This window comes from Ursus maritimus, unplaced genomic scaffold (assembly GCF_017311325.1).
Source record: "Ursus maritimus isolate PB19 unplaced genomic scaffold, ASM1731132v1 scaffold_26, whole genome shotgun sequence".
Classification (NCBI taxonomy): Eukaryota; Metazoa; Chordata; class Mammalia; order Carnivora; family Ursidae; genus Ursus; species Ursus maritimus.
The window spans coordinates 33608747-33621269 of NW_024425119.1; the positions used below are offsets into that span (position 1 = coordinate 33608747).

Below are 12523 nucleotides of genomic sequence, written 5' to 3' on the forward strand. Positions count from 1 at the left end.
TCCAACTATGGATATTCTGGAAAAGACAAAACTACAGACAGTAAAAAGATCAGGGGTTGCCAGGGGTTGGGGTGAGCGAGAGATGAATAGGCAGAGCATCAAAGATTTTTAGGACAGTAAAACTATCCTGTATGACACGGAAATGGATACATGTCATCATATATTTGTCTAAATTCACAGAATGAACAACACCGAGAGTGAACCCAAATATAAACAATGGACTTTGGAAGATAATGATGTATCAATAAAGGTTTATCAGTTGTAACAAATGTACCACTCTGGTGGGGAATGATGATAATGGGGGGGGGGTACCTTGCAAGTGTGGAGGCAAGAGGTGTATGGTAAATCTTTGTACCTTCTGTTCAATTTAACTGTGAACTTAAAGCTGCTCTTAAGAAGTGACTATAGGGGCACCTGGGTGACTCAGTTGGTTAAGCATCTGCCTTCAGCTCGGGTCATGATTCCAGGGTCCCAGGATTGAGCCCCGTGCATCGGGCTCCCTCTACCCTACCTCCCCCACTTGTGCTCTCTCAAAAAAAAAATCTTTAAAAAAAAAAAAAAAAAGTGACTATAAATAGTATCAATGACAAAGGGAAAACTGCTTCGGGGGGTCTTTAAGGTAATATCCTTCTTATGGATTCTCAAGTCATCACATTTAGAATTTGTGGTCCACAAGGCAAAGCTTTAAGACATGAAGATCTATAATTAAATTTTGGCTCTACTAGTGAATGGCTTCTGTTTTCATGTAAGCCACTGAACCTGCATGGACTCTGCTTTCTTGGTAAAATAATTACAATAATAATAATTACAATAATAATAGTGATTCTACAAAGAGGTTTACGAGGATTAAATTTAAATGAGCTTTGGAAACTAAAAAACAAACCAAATAAACAAAAACTACCTGGCTTCTATTTAGACAAGAGGGTAGGAAAGCTGACTATAGTCACAGCAACCAATTAGGAACTTATTATAATAGGCAAGCAGGAGATGATGGTGGCCTATAATAGGATGGCAACAGTTGAGGGTGAAAGAGGTGGAATTCTAAATATATTTTGGAGGTACAGCATGTAAGATTTGTAGATAAATAGCAGGAAGCAGAAGGTAAGACAGAGAGTGAGGAGAGAGAGTGCATGTCATCAAGAGAGGGGGAATTTGGGGAGAGAACTGTAAGTTCAATTTTGTACATAGGAAGTTTGAAATTCCTAGAAGACAAAGTGGAGTTACCTAAATAATTGCCTAATAATTATCATGCAAAGAAATGAGATGAGAAATAAGAAATCATGCCTAACTTATTGAAATCACTGTTTCACGGTCACATCTTAAACACGCATATGGTGAATATCAAAATCTTCTAAACTCCAATATCAGTTAAGATATACCAACAAGTAGTTATAACAAGGCAGACAGGGTTTCAACTTTTAGTTTACAGTTTCGTGTGAGAAACAGAAAAAATAACCAAGCAATTAAAATATATTCTCTGTTATTATGGGAAAAGTCCAAAATGGAAGAAAAAATTAAGGTAGCAATATAAAACTGCTGGCTGGATGTCAGAGTTCTCAATAAATAAGAGAGAATATTTAGGATAGTAGAGCCTTGACTCATAAATTAAATATAATCACTGGATAAATTATTTTAGCTAGCAATCTACTAATAAGCACAAGTTACTGGCAAAAATGCCTTAAGAATGATACTGTATATTAAATATAACTTAAAGTAATGCACATGAAACCATGTCAAGTGCTAAAATGAGACATTTCTAAAAAGTATTCCCAGAATCTAAAGAAGTGGAAGGTATAGGTACTGAAATTAGCCAAAAAAAAAAAAATAATAAAATCGCTTAGGATAGTCCCCCCCCACCCAGTTGAAGCTTAGAGGATGAACAAGAGTTGGAAGAGTAAAAAGAATATTCTATAAAACAGAAATTCCATAAACAAAGACTCAGAAATAGAAATTGTTAAAAGAACTTAGAGAAAGAAGCCATTCCATTCAAGAAATATTTACTATACACCTATTTTATGACAGGCCCTGGGAATCAAAAGCTATGAAGACACCCTCTTAGAAAGCCTAGAGCAGGTTTGGAAAGCAGACTACCAAAAACGGTTGGCAAGTGCTAAGACTGGGTTAAATGCAGGCAGCTATGGAAATATATAGGATGAATACCCAGGCAGATCCTATTTGAACAGGGAAGGCTTTCTGAAGGATGTGACATCTAAACTAGGACATGAAATTAACAGGAATTAACCAAACTTGGGGTGGGAGGTGGGAAGCAGTGGGGACAGAAGATGAGAGGAAAGGCAAAATAACAATTCAAGTTTAGTGTGTGTGCAAAGGATAGAAACAATAGAGCACATCACTAGCAGGGGGATGGTGGATATGGAGGAGGAATAACATTACTGGGGTGAACAGCAAGAGCTAGGGCTAAAGAAATAAACATGAACCGAGCCACAGAAAGATTTGTAAGCTATGTTAAGGAGTATAAACTTTTACCTAAGGATGTCTCTTGGCCGTATTAAAAAGTTCATATCAAAGAAAAGAAATAAAGTTTAGAGTAGTGAGATATCAGATTATCTAGAACAGGAGTTACAAACTCAATTATCTACAGAGATTAGATAATTAATAAAAATGAGTAAGGAGGGTTGGAGTGGAGGGGGGTGGGAGGGATGGGGTAGCCGGGTGATGGACATTGGGGAGGGTATGTGCTATGGTGAGTTCTGTGAATTGTGTAAGACTGATGAGTCACAGACCTGCACCCCTGAAACAAATAATACATTGTATGTTAATTTTAAAAAAGGAAAGAAAAAAAATAATAACTATGCTTAGGAAAAGAAAATAAGAACCTAGAAACCACTATATAAGAAAACAAAACAGCTATAATTCAAATCACTAAAATAATTTTAATGCTTCATTTGTTTCCTCATGGGCTACCCATTGAGCTGAAATGTAATAATGTGTGTAAAAATAAATTATGTAATTTATGCAAAAAAAAAAAAAAAAAAAGATGAGTGAGGTGGGCCAGGTAAAACAAACACCCAGGGAGTGATGAGAACTGTGGAGAGCCAAAGTCCCCTCTAAATGGGTCAAACTGTTGCAATGAACAACAAGGCTCGGGGTTGCTAGACCTTCCAATTAAAAAAAAAAGCTGGAAATTAAAAATTTCAAGAAAAATTTCCTGAATTTTTAATAGTGGCAATTCAATTTCTTTGAAATATGATGTAGACCAACACTGAGGGGACCAAATAAAACAAAACTAAGAGTCAAACTGATAACACTGGTCATCTGATTCTAGTCTCCACTACAGAAACTCAAAAACTAAGCTGAAGCCTCTGACTTGGACCTGAAGGCAATGGAGAGCTCCCAGACGTTTAAAGAGGAATGACAAGTAACCACTGCTTGAGAAGGCACAGTGTCCACCTTGGTCACTGCTGAGAAAGTACCTGCATTTCACTGGTCTCAGTAAATACTCAGAGATGAAGCTACACTGGCAACTCGAACATCAGTGCCATGGCAGTAGATAGGACAAACTATCCAATCATAGAACAGAAAAGAAGAAAACAAATCCTGTGCTCCTTTGCTCTAATCCTAGAACCCTCTTCTGCCAGTCTTTAGTTCTGCTCACAGTCAGCTGCTACCACACGCTGCCGAGTGTTCACTGGCTATAACGGCCTCTAACTCAGAAATTTGGCCAACATACCAGTGACCGCAATTAGCAACTATCAGGGTTCACCTAGGTAGAGGCAATGAAATTAAATAGGATGAACGGTCATGGTGGATGGGAGAATAAGAATATTCTATGCTTCACTTCAACACCAGATCAGGCCCTCCAATGCTAATTCTACACCATACCCTACCACACTGTTGCTAAAACTCTACCTTAACAAATGCTGTGTTCACCGTGCTCGGCAATACCTACCAACGATGGGTATGCCTAGATAGTAGGGCTGGGAAGGAAACAGAATGGGATCAAGATTCTGCTAGAAGGGAGGTAGAGTAACAAAGAGGTAGGCTGAGAAAGACTGGAAATTCAAAAGAGATATGAAAGTTAAGTAATAATTAAGATCAGAAAGCAGGTAGCCCAAAATCGGGGCATTTATATATTCAGAGTTCAAGTAATCTCATTACAAGAGCACTGTTTGAAATAAAATATAGAAGATTCTTTTGCTCTATTGGGACATAGAGATAACCAGTATTAGAGGTCATAAATTCATTTATTAAGAATAATCTTCATAGATGTCCCTCATCTAGGAAAGGTGAAACTAAGAGGATATCAAAATGTCAAGTCATATGCGTTGTATCATAGATATGCCTTTATTTTGCAATATGTTCAGCCTCATAATATCTACTACGGAAGAAGTAGAGAAAAATTGATTGATTTGGAAATCTTTGAGCAATTAGGATCTTAGAGAATGGACAACCAATCCCCATAAAGTAAGATGTTGGACTTCCACCTTATAAAAAAAAAGTCATCATATAAAGAATACTTCTGGTTCAGAGCAATGACTTTAACCAAGAAAGGAGAGGTTGGTTACCCTGCTGGGGTGGGGGAGATGACATGTCAATAATATATAATCCTACCTAGAGTAGCCTATGTAGAAAGTCTGAGACTGATATTCTGATAAAAAGCAGGAACTTTTTATAGGAAGCTTATAGGAAGGATAGGGTGCCTAGATGGCTCGGTCAGTTGGTTAGGCATCCAAGTCTTGGTTTTGGCTCAGGTTATGATCTCAGAGTCATGGGATTAAGCCCCAAGTCACGATCCATGCTCAGCATGGAGTCTGCCTGAGATTCTTTCCCCATTTTTCTCCCTCCCCCCCACTTGCTCTTGCTCCCTCCCTCCCTCTCTCAAATAAATAAAATCTTAAAAATATATATATAAAGAAATTAAGTAAACCTAGGTATCAGGGAATACTACAGAAAGACCTAAATATTATGTCAAATGTAGGAATGAATAGTAGGTTTCAGGTTACCAATGATCAACAGTAAAGCTGAGCACCCACAAACAGGTGAAGTAATAAAAGAAAAAAAGAAACTCAAAGCACCTTTAATGACAAGTAACAGGAGAATTATACAAAACCAAATGTTTTTTCAGATGCTCTAAGTCTGTGCTATATAATACAGAAGCCACATGGGGGTACTAAGCACCTGAAATGTGCTAGCCCAAATTGAGATGTGCTATAAATATAAAATATAGACCAGAGTTCAAAGACTCAGTATGAAAAAGATTGTAAAATATATCACTAATGATTTGAAAGGATAATTTCTGTAGATATATTGGGTTAAATAAAATACAGTATTAAAATTAATTTCACCGGTTACATTTTTAATTTGGCCACAAGAAATTCTTAAATCACATATATAGCTCCCTTTTGTGGCTTGCATTATATTTCTTTTGGACAGTGCTATTAAAAATTAGTCATGTTTAAGGTGAAGCCTTCAGTTAATGTAACTATTTCAACATTTTCATTGAATTTAATACTGTTTCCTCCTTTAGTATTAAATTCCTCTTGCGTACATCCTGAATAAGATGATTTTAACGTGAACAACAATGACAGCTTACCAGACTGTCCAGAAAAGAGATTGAATCAAATTTCTGGGCAGAGGCTTGAGCCAGCAGGCTTGTTCCACCAAATGGTAACCAGGCTCTCTTCGTGTTATCTCTGGCAAAAGGGTTATATAGTAAGAAAGCAGCACTATGCACACATGGAACAGGATTTGACCAATAGTTTAACTAAATCCATCCAGCATAATAACATGCCTTGTTTTAGGATTTTCTCAATTATAATCCAAGTGTTAAATTTACAAAGTAAAATAAACATCTTTCACTATGATTTATTCAAATTTACCCATTCTCAGCAATTTTTTAAGTATTCACATTTGCCCCTTTGGGAAAGATTCTCACCTAACACTGACTCTAATTTGCTACCAAGGAAAACACACCTCTCTCATTACGGTGAAAGGAAACAGTAACTATTTTTTTATGAGATACTATGAGAGATTTTAAAAGACACTAGGATTCTCATAACATAAACACTAATCTCATCTGGAAAGAGTCCATGGTCCATCTGGAAATTTGAAGAGAATGTGCTTTTAGGAAATGAAGAATTTCACAAATAAGAAATAGGACATAAACACTTATATAAGACAGCACTGCCCCAAAGACAGAGAATACAGGAAAACAATTGTACTATCTCAATATTAGAAGACTACTAGTTTTAAAAAAATGTATTGGACTTAGCATAATAAAAATAAAATTGGATTTTAGAGATACCAAATTTCTTACAGATTAAAATATTTCTCAAGTCAAAGTTCTTTGGCACAGAACAATTTAAGGCATCATGCACTATTCTTAGTAAAACTACCATAGACTTTGGTAACCAATGGAAGAAACAACCAATGGAAGACATCCCAGATGGCTAGGGAGAAATTTAGGTTCAAGAGCTAGTTAATTTGAGAGGGAAGTATACCAGTTATTCACCAGTTATTCAATTAACCACAAGAATTAAACTAAGTTTTGGAGATACAATGGTGAACAAGCTATAATCTCTGACTATTAGTTTACTTTCTGGTAGTTTTGTAAAAGAACAGAAAGTAGGATTGCCACTGCACTTCACTGTCTGTTTCCCAAATGAGAATGTTTCCCCCTTCCCCTATTTGTATTTGGAGGAAAGAACAGGGAAGGAGGATAGAGAAACAAAGAAGAAAACAGATCTATATATAACATATTGAATTATTTATTTCTTTCCCTATACAACTTCAAACTCCTTAAAGAGAGAAGATGAAACCTACTCACCACCTCCCTATTCCTAGCACCTACCCAGTGACTGGTGCTCATTTGCTGCTATCTTAGAACTAAACTAAATCACAGTCACTGTGCTAGGGCCACTGCTCTCTTTTTCTACTACAAACCAAAATCAAGAATAAATGCAGATTAGGGGCGCCAGGGTGGCGCAGTCCTTGAGCGTCTGCCTTCGGCTCAGGGCGTGATCCCACCGTTCTGGGATCGAGCCCCACATCAGGCTCCTCTACTAGGAGCCTGCTTCTTCCTCTCCCACTCCCCGTGCTTGTGTTCCCTCTCTTGCTGGCTGTCTCTGTCAAATAGATAAATAAAATCTTTAAGGGGTGCCTGGGTGGCACAGCGGTTAAGCGTCTGCCTTCGGCTCAGGGAGTGATCCCGGCTTTACGGGATCGAGCCCCACATCAGGCTCTTCCGCTATGAGCCTGCTTCCTTCTCTCCCACTCCCCCTGCTTGTGTTCCCTCTCTCGCTGGCTGTCTCTATCTCTGTCGAATAAATAAATAAAATCTTAAAAAAAATAAATAAATAAAATCTTTAAAAAAAAAGAATAAATGCAGATTAAAACAATTAGATCAATCCTTCCAGTTTTTCTTTTTGTAAAAATAAGCTTAGATGTACATTAACTGTAGGTGTTTAAAAGCTATATAAAATAATACACATGTTCTTTAAGGAAAAACACGTAGCTCCATAAAGCTTCCTTTAACCGTTATCACTAGATCTCCCTCCCTTACCAACCCCATCCAGAGGTAACCAACGTCATGAATTTGGTGTAAATGAGATCACATTGTACACATCATTCTGCTTTGACTTTACCTTGTATTTCTGAGCTCTCTCCCTATTTAAACACATCGAAAGGCAGAATGGCATAATGGACTCTGGAGCCAGGCAATTGAGATTCAAATCCTAACTTTCAATCTCCACTCTGCCATTTACCACCTTTGAAAGTAGGTAAGTTTTTTGCCTCTGTATGCTTCAGTATTCCCACATATAAAATGGAGATAATAATTATACCTATTTCTGAGTTCTTATGAGGATTAAAATAGCTGTTTATAAATGCTTAAAACAATTCCTGGGCATAAACAATATAATTTTTTTCTTAAAGTACAAAAATAGTCACCAATGATAAAAATCTAAACACAGACTTGGTAATTCTCTGTTATGTAACTACTTTGTATCTTATTTATCCATGCCTCCTATTGACAGACATTTAGAATTTCTTCCAAATGAATATCCCTGTACAAATCTCCCTGGGCAAATGTGCAGATTTCTCTAGATTAATAATACCTTGAATAGTAATTTCTGGATACTAGGATATGCACTTTCCAACTGTGTAACACCTGATCCTGAGCTAATGGGTGAAAATTGATGGCTCATAAGTTTTTAATTGCATTTCCCTGCAAATGAGACTAAGCATGTTTTCAGTTCATTAGCCATTCCAATTTCCTTTCCTCTGTTGTGAACTGCCTTAATATCCATTGTTCATTTTATTTGCATTTGTATCATCTGTCTTATTATTTTCCTCTCTATATTCTGGACACGAATCCACTGGATATTACAGACGTTATACCTATCTCTCAGTCGTGCCACTCACATTTTAGTTTGGTTTATGATGTATTTTATTAAACCTAAGATTTTCTTTCCGAGGTAGTCAAATCCTTTATCCTTGATGTCTTTATCTTCGATGGTCCATTCTTCCTTTCTTGATTCGTTAAAGAATGCCTCACACATCCTAAAGACATATATTCTTCTATACTTTCCTCTTTATCAAACAGCTGTTCATGCTTAAAGTTCAAATGGAACTGACTTCTGCATACAGTTTGAAGTAGAGACCTAGTTTTCCCCCCATACAGAAAACCAATTCAACAGTCCACTCTTTCTTTCCCTGCTGATAGAAAACGTCATCTGTAGCTCTTACCACCTTCTCAAATATGTACGGATCCATTTCTGAACTCTCTATTATATTAATCTGTCTTTCCCTGTATCGAGACTATACTACTTTAACTACCATAAATTTATATTTTACTTTTTTTTAATTGAGGTGTAATTTACATAAAGTGTACAGTTTGCTTTTTAAATAATGTATACCCCGATGTGCCCCAACCCAGATCAAGATATTAACATTTCTCATGTTCCAGAATGCTCCCTCCCAATCAGAACCATGTTTCCAAGACAACCGCTACTCTGATCTCTAACACCACAGATTAGTTCTACCTGTTTTTGAACTTCCTGTAAATGAAATCATACAACATGTAATATTTTGTTTCTCATTTCTTTTCCTCAACATTAAGCATGGGAGATTCATGCCATGTTGTGTGTAGCAGTTTATTCTTTTTCACTGCTACATAATAGTACTCCATTCTAAATCCCTTAAATTTCAAATTAGTCTTGCTAAACGATGGTGCAAGCCCCTCCTCACTCTTCTTTAGAAGTGTCTTGGTTATTCTTGTAGCTTTACTTTTGCATATGAAGTTTATTTTCTACAAAAAAAAAATCCTATTGGGATTTTTGTCTGAAATTATATGTATAATAAATCACAGAAAAGTAATTTTTAAGCGATATTTATTCTTACCAGAAATATAGTATATTCTGCCTTTTACTCATGTCTAATTTTATATCCTTCAATAACACTTTGGGTAGTTTATAGAATTTGCTGTATAGGAGAACTTTTTTATTTTCTAATTGGCTACTGTCGCTTTGAATCTTGATCTTATATCTAATGACACTGAATTCTTTTATTAATACAGTGTTGATTTTTAAAAATTTTTTCTAGGGATATGTTGATTTTTCCTCTTTTCCAACTCTTTTGGATTTTAGTTCTTTTTTCTTATTAGTAAACATTCTTGACTTCAATGGGAATGTTTCTAAGGTTTCACTGTTAAGCATAATGTTGCTGTCTGAAGATAGTTTTCTTTAAGGAAAGAAAAAAGTTCACTAGTCATGGTTTGAGGGTGTTTTTTTTTTTTTCAAAACATTGATGGGCATTGAGTTTTATCATAAACTTTCACTAAGTCTTTCAAGATTGTTCCCCTAGGGGCACGTGGGTGCCTCAGTCGATTAAGCCTCTGCCTTCAGCTTCAGGTCATGATCTCAGGGTCCTGGAATTGGGCCCAATGTCGGACTCCCTGCTCGGTGGAGAGTCTGCTTTTCCCTCTGCCTGCTGCTCCCCCTGCTTGTTCCCTCTCCCGCTGTGTCAAAAAAATAAATAAAATCTTAAAAAAAATTGTTACCTAAATCTTGTAAGTTACATTGATACAATTTTCAAATATTGAACTATCCTTAGATGTTTTTAAATGTTTTTTTATTATATTATGTTAGTCATCATACAGTACATCCCTGGTTTCTGATGTAAAGTTCGATGATTCATTAGTTGCGTATAACACCCAGTGCACCATGCAATACGTGCCCTCCTTACTACCCATCACCAGTCTATCCCGTTCCCCCAACCCCTCCCCTCTGAAGCCCTCAGTTTGTTTCTCAGAGTCCATAGTCTCTCATGCTTCATTCCCCCTTCTGATTACCCCCCCTTTCTTCCCCTACCGATCTTCCTAGTAATTATGTTCCATAGATGAGAGAAATCATATAATTGTCTTTCTCTGCTTGACTTATTTCGCTTAGCATTATCTCCTCCAGTGCCGTCCATGTTGCAGCAAATGTTGAGAACTCGTTCTTTCTGATAGCTGAGTAATATTCCATTGTATATATGGACCACAACTTCTTAATCATCTGTTGAAGGGCATCTCAGTTCCTTCCACGATTTAGCTATTGTGGACAATGCTGCTATGAACATTGGGGTGCATATGGCCCTTCTCTTCACTACGTCTGTATCTTTGGGGTAAATACCCAGTAGTGCAATGGCTGGGACATAGGGTAGCTCTATTTTTAACTTTCTAAGGGACCTCCACACTGTTTTCCAGAGTGGCAGAACCAACTTGCATTCCCACCAACAATGTAGGAGGGATCCCCTTTCTTCACATCCTCTCCAGCAATTGTTTCTTGCCTTGTCAATTTTTGCCATTCTAACTGGCATAAGGTGGTATCTTAGTGTGGTTTTGATTTTAATTTCCCTGATGGCTAATGATTTTGAACATTTTTTCATGTGCCTGTTAGGCATTTGTATGTCATCATTGGAAAAGTGTCTGTTCACATCTTCTGCCCATTTTATGATTTGTTTCTTTGTTTCTCGTGTATTGAGTTTGAGAAGTTCTTTGTAGATCTTGGATACCAGTTTTTTATCCGTAGCGTCATTTGCAAATATATTCTCCCATTCCGTGGGCTGCCTCTTAGTTTTTTTGACTGTTTCCTTGGGCATGCAGAAGCTTTTCATCTTGATGAAGTCCCACAAGTTCATTTTATCTTTTGTTTCTCTTGCCTTTGGAGATGTGTCATGAAAAAGGTTGCTTTGGCCGATGTCGTAGAGGTTGCTGCCTATGTTCTCCTCTAGGATTTTGATGGATTCCTGTCTCACATCGAGGTCTTTCATCCATTTGGAGTTTATCTTTGTGTATGGTGTGAGAGAGTGGTCAAGTTTCATTTTTTTGCATGTAGCTGTCCAATTTTCCTAGCACCATTTATTGAGGAGACGGTCTTTTTTTCACCAGATGTTTTTTCCTGCTTTGTCAAAGATGAGTTGCCCAAAGAGCCGAGGGTCCATTTCTGGGTTCTCTATTCTGTTCCATTGGTCTATGTGTCTGTTTTTGTGCCAGTACCATGCTGTCTTTGTGATCACAGCTTTGTAGTACAGCTCGAAATCCGGCATCGTGATGCCCCCAGCTTTGTTTTTCCTTTTCAACAGTTCCTTGGAGATTCGGGGCCTTTTTTGGTTCCATACAAATTTAAGGACTATTTGTTCCAGTTCTTTGAAAAATGTCCTCGGTATTTTGATCGGGATAGCACTGAAAGTGTAGATTGCTCTGGGTAGCATGGACATTTTAACTATGTTAATTCTTCCGATCAATAAGTATGGAAAATTTTTCCATCTTTTTGTGTCTTCCTCAATGTCTTTCAAGAGTGATTTATAGTTTCTAGAATATAGATCCTTTATGTCTCTGGTGCTGTGTTTTGTCAAATGCTTTTTCTGCATCTATTGAGAGAATCATATGATTTCTGAATTTTTCTTTCTGGATAAAATCTAAGACACTAATAGATTTGTGAATGTTGAACCACCCTTGCATCCCAGGGATGAATCCCACTTGGTCATGATGGATAATCCTTTTAATGTACTGTTGGATTCTACTAGCCAGGATCTTATTGAGGATTTTGGCGTCCATATTCATTAGGGAAATGGATCTGTAATTCTCTTTTTTGATGGGGTCTTTGCCTAGTTTGGGGATCAAGGTAATATTGGCCTCATAGAATGAGTTTGGTAGCTTTCCTTCTGTTTCTATTTTCTTGAAATAGCTTTAGGAGAATAGGTATTATTTCTTCTTTGAATGTTTGGTAGAATTCCCCAGGAAAACCGTCCGGGCCTGGAGTTTTGTTTTTTGGAAGGTTGTTTATCACTGACTCAATCTCTTCATAATCAATTGGCCTGTTTAAAAAATCAATTTCTGGGGCGCCTGGGTGGCACAGCAGTTGAGCGTCTGCCTTCGGCTCAGGGCGTGATCCCGGCGTTATGGGATCGAGCCCCACATGAGCCTGCTTCTTCCTCTCCCACTCCCCCTGCTTGTGTTCCTTCTCTCGCTGGCTGTCTCTATCTCTGTTGAATAAATAAATAAAATCTTAAAAAAAAAAAT

The 12523-nt window shown here is 37.3% G+C and overlaps 1 protein-coding gene across 15 annotated transcripts in view; it reads right to left on the reverse strand.

Annotated features, from left to right (window-relative positions):
- The window catches only part of YAF2 (YY1 associated factor 2), a 74959-nt gene that overhangs the window by 31108 nt on the left and 31328 nt on the right, over positions 1 to 12523 (reverse strand). For 2 of the 15 annotated variants that reach the window (XR_005837905.1, XM_040642346.1), the window contains one exon: positions 5555 to 5654. The exons of the other annotated variants lie outside the window; for them this stretch is intronic. Coding sequence is in view for 1 of the 2 variants with exons in the window: in XM_040642346.1 (XP_040498280.1) it covers positions 5555 to 5654 (100 nt within the window). In the remaining variant the exon portion in view is untranslated. The remainder of the gene's footprint in view (positions 1 to 5554; positions 5655 to 12523) is intronic. 15 annotated transcript variants of the gene reach the window in all.